The sequence below is a fragment of the Falco naumanni genome, chromosome 4, assembly GCF_017639655.2.
Source record: "Falco naumanni isolate bFalNau1 chromosome 4, bFalNau1.pat, whole genome shotgun sequence".
NCBI classification, from domain to species: domain Eukaryota; kingdom Metazoa; phylum Chordata; class Aves; order Falconiformes; family Falconidae; genus Falco; species Falco naumanni.
In genome coordinates, this window is record NC_054057.1 from 47,961,395 (window position 1) to 47,975,389 (window position 13,995).

General features: G+C 43.7%; 1 protein-coding gene across 3 annotated transcripts in view; it reads left to right on the plus strand.

Moving 5' to 3' along the window:
- Positions 1-1,062: 1,062 nt before the first annotated feature.
- CCNY (cyclin Y) overlaps positions 1,063-13,995 on the plus strand; it is a 128,968-nt gene continuing 116,035 nt past the window's right edge. Inside the window, exon 1 of one of the 3 annotated variants that reach the window (XM_040591810.1) lies at positions 1,063-1,561. In XM_040591810.1, the coding sequence (XP_040447744.1) occupies positions 1,408-1,561 (154 nt within the window). In that variant the 5' untranslated portion in view covers positions 1,063-1,407. The remainder of the gene's footprint in view (positions 1,562-13,995) is intronic. The other 2 variants (XM_040591811.1, XM_040591812.1) reach the window with 2 other exon arrangements.

The following is a 13,995-nucleotide window of genomic DNA, read 5'->3' on the forward strand; positions in this document are numbered from 1 at the left end:
TCTTTGCAACGTGTGATCTTAAAAAACTGTAGGATGAAAACTTGTCTTTCATGTAATCATCTGATTCAAGCAGATCTTACAGAAACATCAGTTATCATGAGATGCCTGGTAGAATAATAAGTGACTGTTCCTTGGACATGGGGCTGTGTTTTATATCTTTTTATAAGAAGCATTTTTTTTAAACATACAAATGTGTTTTTCTGTTATCAAATTATCAGTGTAACTAACTACCATGACTCAGACCTCCAGCAGTCATGAGATATGCTTAGATTACAGAGATTTTACAAATGAAACAAACCACCAACACTAATGGAAAGCATCCCACCTTTAGCATTACCCCGACACCAAAAACAGCAGAATGTGGCTGGGAAAGCTGTGCGCACAGGGCGTGCGGCACGCAGGGGCACACTGCACACCCTCCTTCCCCAACGGCCAGTTGTCTTTGACACCCTCAGCCTCACGGAGTTCTTAAGAGCAACTTCTCAAAGAATTCGTACGTTCCGTACAAAAATCTAGGGAGCACCGGTGCCAGCTCCCTGCCGGAGCTGCCGGCAGTGCCCAGCTGCGGGGCGGGCCGGGCGGCGCTCCCCAGGCCCAGCCCAGGGCCAGGCTGGGCACGGCCGGCGGCGGGCGGCAGCAGCGGCCCCTGCGGGCCCGGCCTGCGCCGCCCTGAGGGGAGCGCCCCGCGCCCCGCCCGCCTCCGCGAACAACGCGCTCTGCGCTCCGCTCGGGTCAAAACGCTCCTCCGTGCGCGCAGGGCGACCGGGGCCGCTCCGAGCCGGGGGGTGGGCTCCCGCCAGCCCGTAGCCCCCTCCGCTCCCCGGGCGGCCCGAGGGCGGGCTCTGCCGGCGCTGCCTGCCGCGGCGGCCCGCTCCGCCGAGCCGGGCATCGGCGTCCCCCTGGAGCGGGCACGGCTACCGCCGGCTCTCTCGCAGCCCGCCCGGTGGGCGGCGTTACCGCCCCCTTGAACCGGAACCGGTTCGCGGGGGCCGCCCGGGGCGGCTGTTGCTGCTGCTGCTGCTGCGGCTGCCGCTGCCGCGGGGGGCTGCGGCGCTGCCGCGTGGGTGCGTGCGTGGAGCGGGCGCGGCGGCCGCGCGGGGGCGGGGGAGGAGCGCGGCGGCCCCGCCGCCGGCGATGGGGCTGTGCCTCGGCGGGCCCTGCGCTGCCTGCCCGCGGAGGAGGGCTTAGCCTGCCGCAGCCCACGCCGGCGGGCCGCGCTGCGGGGCCGCCTCCGCGGATGAACCGCCGGGGGAACCCGCCGGCGAGCGCAGCCGCAGGGCGCCGCAGCAGCCGCCTCTTCCCCCGCCGCACCCCCTCGTCTCCGCCGCTGCCCATGGCTTCCCGCCGCCCCTGCTGACCGGCCGCCCCTCGCCTCCTCCCGGGCCGGGCCGGGGCCGGGCCGAGAAGATGGGGAACACCACCTCCTGCTGCGTCTCCTCCAGCCCCAAGCTGCGCAGGAATGCCCACTCCCGGCTGGAGTCCTACCGCCCCGAGGCCGAGCTGAGCCGGGAGGACACGGGCTGCAACCTGCAGCACATCAGCGACCGGGAGAACATCGACGGTGAGGGCGGGCGGCCGGCCCAGGGAGCCCCCGCTTCCCCTCCCCTCCCCGCGGCAGGGCCGGGCTCTGCCCCGAGCGGCTCCCCCGCGGGTGGGGCCGGCCCCGCCGCCTTGACACCGCGCCCCTCCCGCCGCGGCGGCCTGCGCCGGGTCCCCGTGGGGCTGGCGGGGCCGTGGCCGCCAGAGCTGGCGCCTTCCCCGGGGAGCGGCGTGCGGGACCCTTCCCCGCCGGGAGGGCTGGGCGGCGGCCCCCGCCGCGTCCCCTGGCGAGGTGCAGGGGTTGGCGCGGGCCCGCGCCGCCGGCACCCTTCTCCCTGCAGGGCGGCGTGAGGCGGCGTTACCGACGGGCGCCCGCGGCGTGGAGGCCCGGCTGGCCCGGGCACAGCGCTGGGGGCTGGGACGGGGCCCGGGGGAGCTCCGCGTTCCGGCAGGGCCGGGCAGCGCTGTCGGGCGGGCGTCACCTGCCGGGCATGTCACCTGCCGGGCCGCTGCGGGGGTGGGCACGTAAAGGACAAACCCAGGCAGCAGTTAAAGTGGGAGAAGTGTCTCCCATGACAACCTTCTTTTCCAGTGACTTTTTTCCTTCCCCCGTTGCTGTCACGGCGCGGCGCTGCTCCAGGGAGCCGTGGGCGCCTCCTCGCCCGCTCTCGCCGCAGCGGTGCTCGGGCAGCCGCGTTCGGGGGCTCGGGGTGACCGAACGTGCGGCTGTTCTGGCTAACCAGAATGCAGCTTAGTCTGAAGGATGCGGCTTAATGTATTCGTGTAATTTAGTTTTTGATTAGCTGAAGGATTTAGGTTTAAAATTTTGCTTGGTAAAAGGTCGGCTGTATCGTGCATTAGTTTAGGTGAACTGCCTTTGCTAGAAAGCCAGGAAGAGGGACCTCGGTTCGCTTTGCTTCAACTTGCACCTATTTTTCATAGCTTACTCCATCGTGATTTTATTAGACTTTTACGTTAACTCAGTTTTTGATGCTGGCAAAGTTAGGAAGCCCGTGGGAGCCGATAGATTCCCTCTCTGGTTAAGATTATTTCTTTTAATGAGATACATTCTGGAAATATGAATGTTTTTCAGATGTCTTTGCTACATGCAGCTGAAAAATTGGAGTGTAACAGGATCAGGAGGTGAAAAAAAAATACATAATGGTCTGGTCTGAGAAAGCCAGGGAGATGAAAGAACCAATTGTTGATCTATGAATGATTAATTCTTCCAACACCAGTGTTGTCCAGCATAGCAGCATGCAGCCCTCTCTGATGGTACCAATTTCTCCATCTATACCAACACAGTCTGCAGTAAAGTTTCTGGTCAGAGATGCATGGCTTTTGTGCCTTGTTCCTGATGCGGGTTTTTTTTTCCACATGGGAAGAAGGGCACAGGTGGAAATAGTAAATGCATGTGTGCCTGTTAAGATGGGCACGTAATGCAGATAAATTCCTGCATCTTAGTAGTTGTTTGCAAAAAAAATATAAAAATAATATTGGTTAGTTGGCTCATTTGTTGGATCAAGGCATGTGTGTGCGCTGTTTCCCTTTTCCTTTAAACTGTGGCGTGTGTCAAGCCTAGAGTTATGACCTGTTAGAACACGGAAAATAACTTATTCTATTTATTCTTAAATTTTCCTGGTTTTGATCTGGGATTATTGCCAGTGCAATGCTGCATTTTCAAATGGGAAAGCTGTCTTTTAATTCCAAAAAAGAGCAAGCAGTTTTGGGTTTCCTTTTTGTGCCTTACTCTAATCTTTCCCCTTTTTATGGAGAGAGTCTGAGAAATAAGTTTTCACTGGGGAGACTGATGTACAGTAAATGTATGTTTGCACAAAACAACTGGAGATGCTTTGGGTAAAACAGCTTTTTGAAGTGTCCTTTGTTGCAGGCCTGTTAACCTTCATTGAAAATCTTTCGGTCAAAGATGACAGACTGATTACTAAATGTAATAAGATGGTAACTGTGTTTCTGAATTTCTGTTTCCTGTTAGACTAGCTATTATGTTTTTGTTGTTAGGTTGTTTGAAGTTGTATGGCATACAAATGTTTACAGATGGGATAGTGGGGTGGGAAAAACCCTTTACAACAGAGAACTCTTAACAATATTTTTACCACTTTTACAATTATGTTCAATGAAAGAACAATAGTCTGGTTATCTGTGTCGTGAAGAGAAAATGCTGGATGTTGATTCTTTAGTGTTCCTACAAGTCATAAAGTGTTTCCAAGAGTTTCTCAAATTGGTGGCGTTGCTAAATGTGCTTATTAGTTTATTAATTTCAAAAACCCCAAACAAACACTAAGCGATGACAGACTGATGTACTGAAAGGCAACTTTTTTGACACTTCAGACTTAAGTTTCTCATCATTCTTCAAGAGGGAGCCCTTCCATCAGGCTCAGTACACGTGGCTGTGACAGGCTCTTGAAGTGCAGATTCGTGTCCCTAGTTATGAGTGGTGCTTATGGGGACTGTGGCAAATCATGACATAATAGTGTCTGAGTTAGTATGTTTCATGTGCAAGTGGCTTTCATGGTCATATTCGTGGAAATGCGTGAAGTGTTTTATCTTTTTATAGTGAGTAAAGCTGCTTGAATAAAACAAGAACTTTTGGAACCTTTAAACCAACTGTGGGCTGTTTAAGCTTTTAAAAGAAATGAGTGGTTTTCACTGTTACAGGCCCTGTTCCTGGCAGTATGAAAAGGTGAAAGAAAAAGAGTGGAACCATTTTATATTTGTCAGCCTTATGTACTTCATAAAGAAATACTCATCAATATTGGCCTTCAAGATCACGCCTTTGAATTGTCTTCTGTAATTCAAGTACAATAGCCAGTCCAGTAGCGGTTTTTCAAAGAATGGTTGGAAGAATTCTGCTTCAGTAGGAGTGGGTTTTACAGCAAGATTTTACCTCTCTCTCTGGTACCTTGTCAGAAAATCTCAATTTCTGTAATATTTCACAACTGTTCATGAAGTGGTGTCTGAAACAGGAGGGAATTTTGAATGAGGTTTGATTAGGAGGAATTTATCAAATCACATATTCTGGAGAATGATAAAGGTGAATTTCTTTCTTTCTCATTTTTTTGCTTCTAAAATTTCTGAGAAGATAATGGCCTTCTATAAAAATCCACACGTGCAAAATTGCCTTTATGCATATTGTGCAGTCACCAGAATGCTTCCCCCTCCCCTTAATTTTTTTGTTTGTACAGGCTCATGGTAATGAAGAACACCTAACGGATTTTTACTTCTGGTTGGTTTTTTTTTTTTTGAGAAAGAGCAAGAGGGTATTTGTAATATACAGAAGTTACCATCTATTTTTGATGATTTATTGCTAAGTGCTTCACTTATAAAAATCTAAGAAAATTATGGCAGCGGATCCAAGACTTGCAGATTCCTAGCTCTATCAGTTTGCCATCAAGACATTTTTTTTTACATGTTAATGATATACAAGTAATGGTATAATTACAAGTTAATGATAACAATACGTAAAACTGGTAGAAACCTTTACGTATGATATTCGGTATCTTGTTTGCATATAATTTTTTGTATGTGCAAGCTGTGTAAGCATCTTGTTGTATGCATTATTTAAATCCTGGCTAGCTGGACTGACTGTAGTCTGGACTGCGCTTAACTCTTTACATCAGTAGGTCATACAGTCAGACCCACTGTTGGTTCAACTTGTGAAAAAGCAATGTGTGCTTACGTGGTCAAATATGGCTTCTCTGTTTGAAGCATGATTTCTATAGTAAGCTTTTCAAGTATGGAGCTGTAGGGAGAGGGCAAAGGGGATGTCTTATGACAAATATGATGGCATGAAGCAAAGCTGATACTCTGTAATGAAATTGGCCAAGAGGCTGTTCTTGAAATAGAGACTAGATGGAGAGTTCCTAGGCTGTGTCTGACCGTGCCCCCCCTGCAAAAATCAGATTTAGTTAATTTCTACCCCTTTGTAAACTCCTGCTAAGTCACTAGGTCATTTTTCATTGCTAGCTCAGATAATGTCATACTGTGCAACTGTGCATCACTGATAAACCTCTTCGGGCCTTTTCATGATGGGCCAATCCTTAATTTTTTTGCTGCATAATATACAGGCTCTTAAGAATGGACGGCCTTTTAAAAAGCCATTTATTTATTAAATTACATATTTTTTTCTCCACCTTCTTGAAACTGGCATATGGGAGTCTCTGAAATGAGATTAGTTAGTATTTGTGTGGCTCTGTCTACTGGGATTTATAAGACTTGTGAGATTTTAGCAAAATACAGTAAAGTTGTAAAATGTCTGCCCCATATACCTAATGAAATTTTGCTGAAATGGGATATTGGTGTTTTCAAGAGTGGGGGCATGATGGGTTGCGTGTTGTAAAGGCACTGACCTACATTCACAGAAGTCAAGATAAAAGCACTTCAGAAGCAAATTAAAGATCTAATATGTTGCATACACATTCCTGCTAATACCTGGGTTGTGAAAGAATAGACCTTAAAAAAAAAAAAAAAAAAAAGTATCTTGTAGAAAAACCTCTTTCAAAAATTTTCTTGTTCCCTTTGCCAGAATTGCAACACAGAGGTGATCTGTATGCTTTTCAGCACTGTTGGTCGCGTTGCCTATCTAAGCATTTGTCAGAGGTCACGTATTGAGGTACCACTGCAGCCTTGTGCCTCAAAAAATTAAAAATAGAGCCTGCTCTGGCCTAAATTGCTGAACTTAGCCCTGTACTGCATGCTGCTAGTGATGCATACCTCACAGCTTGGTTTTTTTTCTTCCACTATCAGCTTTGTGTTTATGCTGTGCTATGCCCTGCTTCTCCTAAGCGGCATGGTCGTGTTGTACAAAGCCTCACTTTCACATTGTTCACATCAGATCACTAAATTTACACCTTTTTATAAAGTCAGTATTTTCAAATTTAGCTATAGAAGCTTTCAGATGCTAGCTTAGCACGCTAAGACTAATCATACTGGAATTTATTTCAAACAAATTTTATTAGTGCACTGCCATCTGATTAACATTTTCTTTGAAAGCGAGTTACACAAGATTAGCAATCTTGGCTGACTAAATTGGTACTTGAAGCAGAATGACAAGACTTGAAATTATAGGTCTCTGAAATGGAAGGACTGCTGTATTTTGAGGTGGTCCCCTCTGTCGTCCATCCCCCCCCCCCCTTTGATTTTACATGTAATGTATTTAAAAGAAATGAAAACCTCTCTACTGTGTGGTCATAGCTGTTTTACCTCATTTGATGGGTTTACTGAAGGTTTTTCAGACTTTCAGGGTGTGCTTACTGCATCTTCAGGCCTTGTTCAAGGTCAGACAGTACAAAAAGGAGCCCTATAGTTTAGCACTTGCGTGGTGGGACACCATTTTCTGAAACATGTGAGATGCTGTTTGCTGCGTACATACAGCAACTTACTGACACTGTGAATGCCTTTTTCTGAGCTGCTCTCTGTAATGTGTCATAATGTTGTAAGGGGAATAAGTGAGCAGTGCCCAGCGCTACCTAACAGCTGTCCTTGTCCTGCCAGCCAGCTGCAGGCATAAATATCTTAAGTGTTCGATTTCTTTGCAAGAATATTAAATACACTTTACGAACTGAACACATAAACAATGTGTAGCCTTTCTCTGAGCTTTCTATGCAGAAATGAATCAGCGTTACTTCTGCTTCTTTGCTTTTCCTTTGAACTTGGATAAATAGAGCTTTTAAAATCTATTCATTTCCTATGTGCGGTCTGACATATGGAGTGATCTTTTTAAATATCCTGCAGGATGAAGTAAATATATGTGCCACACATCTCTGAAATGTATGTGAAAAGCTAAGTAAATGTTAATAAACTTTTTACATTTAGCAATTTGTTATTTAGATAGAATACTCCCAGTGGTATGCTTAGGTGGTACCTCCACTAGAGTAGTTTCTGCTTCCTACATATCTTCTGTAACAGTTTTGTCTCCTTACAATCCAACTTTAAAAGCGAATTTTCCAGGATTGCTGAAATGGACTGTTGGGATTTTCATGTTTCCCAAGCTGAAACATTTTGCCCAAGTTGACCAGAGTTCAGAGATGGTTTTCTTGAGCTCAGCTGAAACTACTTTTGTTGCTGATAGTGTAGACCCTGTATATTACTGTAGCCCATCTCCCAGGCAATTCAATTTGAACATCATTAGCTTCTTCTGGGAGGACTAGCTTACATTTAGAGCACTCATTAGCCTGAACTGGGTGGAGAAAGAATTTACAAGCAGCAGCATTGTCCTGAAGAGTAGCCCCTAGCCTAGTATAGAAGCTGGCCAAGGGGCTCTGATTGGCATTAATAGGAAATTACTAGTGAAAGCTGGCTGGAGAATTTGCATTAAATCTCTGTTTCCCCCCTTTTTGTTTTGGTTTTTTCCTTTCTCATCATGCTTTTAACATTTTGGGCCTGCAAACTCTAAAGGATTTATTAGACCAACTACCATTCAGCTAAGACAAATTTCTCAGATCAGAACGTACATTTTCCATTAACTGGTGTTATTTACTTCTCCCTTTATGTCCCTGCAAACTAATTCTATTTCTGTTAAGTCAGGCTATTGTTGTAACTGTTCTACTGAAATACCTTTGCCATCATAGGTGCGGTTTGTACTGCAAAAGCTGTGCTCCTGTCCTAGCCTACAGCTTATGACAGTTTGGACAAAATGTATCAATAAAAGCAATGGTGTTTTTTTTTTTTTTTTACTGCCTTTACTTTATTGCTATCTTTGGTATAAAAACATTGCAGAAAATTGTATTATGTGAATCCTAAGACAAGTTTGTGGAACAGAGCTAATCCTAAGATTAAAAGTGAACTGTCATCCATTTCACATAACGTTTCCGACACTTCTCCAATGTGACTCTTAAGGGGGAAGAGCATCTGCGCTGGTACCTGTGTAATAGCCTTCTCTTTGCGAGGAGGGTCAGCCTTCAACTAGTCATTCATAATTTTCTTTAAAAAAAAATCCCACCCAACTTTAGTTAAAAAAAATTGTGGCTCAGACTTCTTGCTTGCTTGTTTTTGTGTCCCCAAAATGATTCTTAGACACCTGTGGCTGAGATCCAGAAGATACCAGATTGGAAGTGAATAGGTTTTCTTTCAACAGTATCGAAACCCGTATGAGACCGTGTTGAAATTTTAAAAGCTTCTTATCTTTGCTGTATTGGTATTTCATTAAGTGTGGGAATTGATGAGTTATTCCTGAATCCAAAAGTTGGATTGTAAGGAGGCAAAACAGAAACAAACAGATGATGCAGAGGAAGTGTGAACTGCTCCAGGTTTTTGTAAAGCCAGGCTACCCAAAATGTCGTGATAAGGTGCATTGTTATTAAATGAAGTTGTCAGACTGGTGGTACAGGGGTCCTTTTCTAGATTTGGAGCAAAATTAGCAAGTTACTGGCATGCTTAAATTTTTTTCTGGTGTGCAGTTTACCCCTGCATATTAGTGTTCTGGGAAATGGTACCTTTTTGTAGCTGTGGCATTATTTGTGCTATGACGTTTTACTGAATGCTTCCAACTGATAAAGAAACTTAGGACCATCTTTGTTCCTGGAAAGAATGCATTGATTTCAGATATTGAAAGACAGGAGAAAGAAGTTATACTTGATCAGCAAAGATTTTTTGAAATACTGGCCTACATTTTCTCACTTCTGTGCAGACTCTCTAAGGAGGGGGTAATTTAGGAGTTGTGAGTATATGTGAGGTTGTGTATGTGAAGTGACTGGCAGTAGTTAAGCATCTGTGCTTGTAGTTGTTTTGGCGGTGTTTGTCTTTTTTTAGTATTATCAATAGTTCTGTTTTACACCTAAATATACTGTGGTTTCTTAATCCTTTTTTCTGACCTTCCTAAGGAAGGAGATTGTGTTGATCGGAGATCCAAAATTTGGGAACTGTAACTGGTGTTCAGCAAGGCAGGGCAGGCTTCCCTGCTGCGGCTGAAAGAAACTTTCTGGCTGTGGTCAGTGAGCTTTGCGAGCAGGAATTACATCTCTGAAGTACTTTGTGAGCTGTGTTATTCTGTAAAATGATGCAAGTGATGTAAAGACCTTGAAGAAAGTCTTTCAGGATTTGAAATTAATTAGACCTGTTGATGCCTAGGCTGATGTTCAGAGTTTTAGACTTCATCTGATTTTCGAGCTTGAAAAAAAAGGTGTCTGTGTTACACCATCATATATAAAGTTTACATTCAGTAGCTGTAGTTTCTAATTTGGTATGTGTCCCCTGACTTCCTTCTGCTCAAAGAATGCTGTTAAAATAACCAATGTGAAATACAAGTTAGAAAAAGAAAAAGTTAAGATCAAGAACATGCAGACAATCCTAATAGAAATAGTTATTTCTAGGCTGTTGGTTGGTTTGCTTATTATAGAATTGCAGTCTCCTGTGTGTCTGGGAGATTGTATCACAGCTGTTAGGAATCAGGATCTTTATAATCTGTTCTGATAACTGTTTGTTTTGTTTGGAGGAGTTCAAAGGGCTCGTTTTGGTTTAATTAATTAAGTTTATGGAACTATGTAACTGAAAATAACAGAGATAAAATTCATAATGGTAGGTCCGGTTATTGCAGAATGTTTTGCCTAACTGTTCAGTGCATTATTCTGCTGTGTATGTACTTAGGAAAAAAAACAGTTTCAGATCTTCTTAGAAAGAATTTTATTTCTAGTTGCCAACATAATTTCAACCACAGCTATAGGCAGGATCTTCAATTTATTGGATCCCCAAACTTGGTAAAGTCTGTTGAGGATGATCTTACTTCAATTTCAAATTCATCTGCCCTATTTGCTATCCCTGTTATAATAGGGAGTGTAATTAACCTCTTGACATAGTTGTTCATATATATGGTTTAAAATTCTAGTGTTTTGACTATTATGTAGTAATAGATTTATTTGCATTTGGAGTGAACAGTTCCTGAAAGGGGATTCTGAAATGAGTATATGTGAGCTTTCTTCTGATCAGTATTTTGATATTTCTTGCTGGTCATACGTAGTAAATCTGAAGTTCAGATGTTAAACATCAAGATGAAATCCAGCTTCATGAGTGAATACCATCTTTTGCATATGTGTCATATGCAAGTCCCACCTCTTGCTCCCTATGAATGCATAGCTCTCGGTGATACTTGCGAGGCTTTTTGTTGTGACTATTCCTACCTGGCAGAAATCTGTATGGATTTTATTCAGTCAGTCAGTGGAGGTGGACAGGGAGTGAACAGTTTGGAAGTGAAATTGTGTTTTAAGCTTTCAAGTCATGCTTCCTGCGGCTAAATGTCCTCCTTCCTTTTAGGATAATTAATTTGGGATGGTAAGTGTCTAGTATATTGCATCGGCAATATACAGTTATCCTCTCTGTGTCAGACAGAAATTGGTATTTTAATTTTGCAAAGGGGTGTGTGTACTTTTTCAAGAGTTTAGGTAGGAGAAGGATTCCTGTAACTGAGATAGTCCTAGAGATCCAATCTGTGTTGAAAATAATATGCAGTAGGAGGGATTTAGCTGGTGGTCTTGTGGAGAAAACCAAAGTAATACCACCTTTGAACGCTAAGGCAAACGAAAAATATAGTTTAAAATTTCGTATATAAGCAGTGATGTAAATTCTACGCCTAGGAACTTGTTTCCCCTTGGCAAAATGGATATTTAAGTGAAAGGGACGTTGCCAAGTTGAACTGGAAATGAATGTTTTGTGAAAAGTAAGCTTGCGTTAAGTCACGTTTCTTTAAAAAATAGTACAGTAAAGAGTTATTTTTATAACAAGTATTTGAATCACAGTTTATGCAATCCAAACACTGAATCTTTATGTTACTGCATGAGAACCCGAACTTAAATTGAGTAACTGCTCTTTTATTTTCACATATCTGGTTATGTTGGGTTTTTGGTTGTTCCCCCCCCCTTTTTCTTCTTGCTTCATGCTTTAATTTTTGAATATACATTTGTCATTCAACAGCAGTGACATTATGCATGGGTACGGGTAGAAAAGGAGGAGAGATTTTAAAGGAACACATCAGTCATTCTTTCGTATCTGATTGTGTGGGTTATCTCAAAACGGGTTCACATGTATCTCAACATATTTGTTACTCTAGGGAAAAAAAAAGTGTATTAATAGTGGCTTATACACAGTGTTTATTCTAGTGAAGTATGGTACTTTCTGAGATTGTGACCTCTGCCAAACATTGCATGCTAAAGAGAGGATAGTTGCTCGCTGTGGGTAAGCCACTGCGTGATGGAGCTGGCGTGTGCAGTAAGGTCGTGGGTGGGCACGCTGCTGCTGTCTTTGTTTCTTCCTGGTAGCTGAGGTTAGCTGAGGGCCTCTTCTGTTAGCTGGTTGCTGGATACCTGTGATGTAAACCCAATGTGGCATATGTCCTTAGGATATTTGTGAGCTTCAGGAAGTTTCAGAAGAGAAGGCTAGACCTCCTGGCTTTGTTGGAAACACAGACTAGGGTTAGGTAGCAGGGTCTCCCCGAATTTTTTTTTTTTTTTAATTTTCTTGAATGAAATCTTTGTACCTAAGACTATATTTAACAAATGTTTTGGAAAAGAGCATTTTTTCAGTAAAATGTTATTTTCTCTTTTTTTTGTCTGGTTGCTAGTATAATGTTAAAACTAGCATTGATCTGAAAGATACACATGTTCCTTTTTGCTCATTGCTCTCCTCCATCCGTGTAGATTTAGCAAGACTGTCAGATTTTTCTCTTCTTCCCCCACTCCTGCTTTTTTGTACATCTCATAGTCCCTCTTCTTGCCTCCTGCCTGTGCTTCTCTGCCCCGCCTTCTTCTACCCACAACATACAGAAGTTCCTGTCTCTGATCTCATCTGCTCTTATTTGACCCCCTCTGTTTTGCTGTGCTTTTTGAGTGAAGTACACAATACATACAGTGTGTTTTAGAGCAGGGTCTGTGTGATGACTCCAGGATGGCATCATAACTTTTGGTGTTGATTTCAAAACCCTGTTTTAGATTGCATCATGTTTGCATTGCTGCAATTAGTTTCCTACTTCTCCTGTGTATTTGACAGTCAAGCAAATAAAATAATCCTTGTTCTCCCAGATCTGTGTGACAATTATCCACGTATTGCTAAGATTTCTGTGTTTCCTCAGTCTGTCTTTGGACTTTTAAGTAGCATTGAATATGTTTTTTGATCTCTACAGTTTTCTTTGTGACTTTTGGAAATGCGTGCCTTACGATGAATTCATGTCCTGGATTACAAATAAACCATGGTGCATGAGTTGTAATTCTTAAAGTAGGTTTTGAGGCTGTGTAGGTTTTTTTCTTTTTAAAGAATAGTCGAATGCATATACAGTGCTTTCTTCTAAATAAAAAGCTGAAAAGAGATTTAGTAGCAGGATTAAGATTTGCAATTTATGGAAGAAATTTCTTGGTAATTAGCCATCTCTGTAATTGATACTCTGCCGATGCTTCAATGTGTCCAGCTGTATGTAAATATTCTCTTGACTACACATTTTTGCATTTCTTTCTTCATGTAAATGAGGAATCTCCTTGGTTTCTATTTGGGGACTCAAATGTGATTAATTTAGCATGCCTCATTGAAAGGCAGGATCTGTTGCTGGAAAAGGCTTTCCCTTCTGTTGAGGGTGTGGGAATGCATGACTTCTGAGCTCAGAGGTGGTTGTTGGGACCGGCAAGTGGCCTTTCTGGCCAGGGTTACCTGGCAAACCAGGTGGCTTCCGGAGGGTGAGCAGAGTGAGAAGGGCTGTTGTGCTGTTGGGTTGCAGGGACCCCGTCCTGCTGGGTAATGGTGGGACCAAGAGGGAGTTTTCATCTCCCACCTGTGGCCCATGTTGGGTACTTTTCCTTCCCTTGCTTCTGTTGGTCTGTGGCTCTTATCCACATGAAGGTTTTAGTTTGTAGCTCTGTAGGTCAGAAAGGCTCTCCAGCCCTGCTGTCTACTTTCATTAAAAAGTGTTTTACAGAAAGTGACTGAAATGGTCATGAGTGCTTCTTGTGCTCTGCTTGCTGGCCATGCCACAAGCAGCTCTGTCAGTCTGATCATGCTATGCTAATCAGACCTGTAGGGAATGTCACATGTTAAGTCAGCATGCTGCCAAGTGTTGCTGTAGCTGTATGACTTATTTATGTGATGAAAATTAGTGAGGTCTCAAGGGAGTGTGCTGACTTGCTTGAGCCTTTGTCAGTTCTTACGTGGGGATTTTGGCGCTGTTTTTCATCCCAGAAAAATAGTGCAGGTATACCAGAAAAAATGATGCAGGTATACCAGAAAGAGCTGTTAAAGGTAACTTACCAAAAGGGGCAGGGGGGATAACACCCGATATAACCACTTTGGCAGGGGTGCAGCAGTATATAATTAAGTATTATGAAGCTTCAGTTCAGCAGTGCATGTAAACTGTATGCTCGAATCCGTTGCTAGCTGTAAAGCACTTATTTGCAAGGGTATTAAAACATCTGAGCTTGTTGTTATCTTGCAGTTAAGTCCTATGATAAGTTTGTGCTGGACAGGACC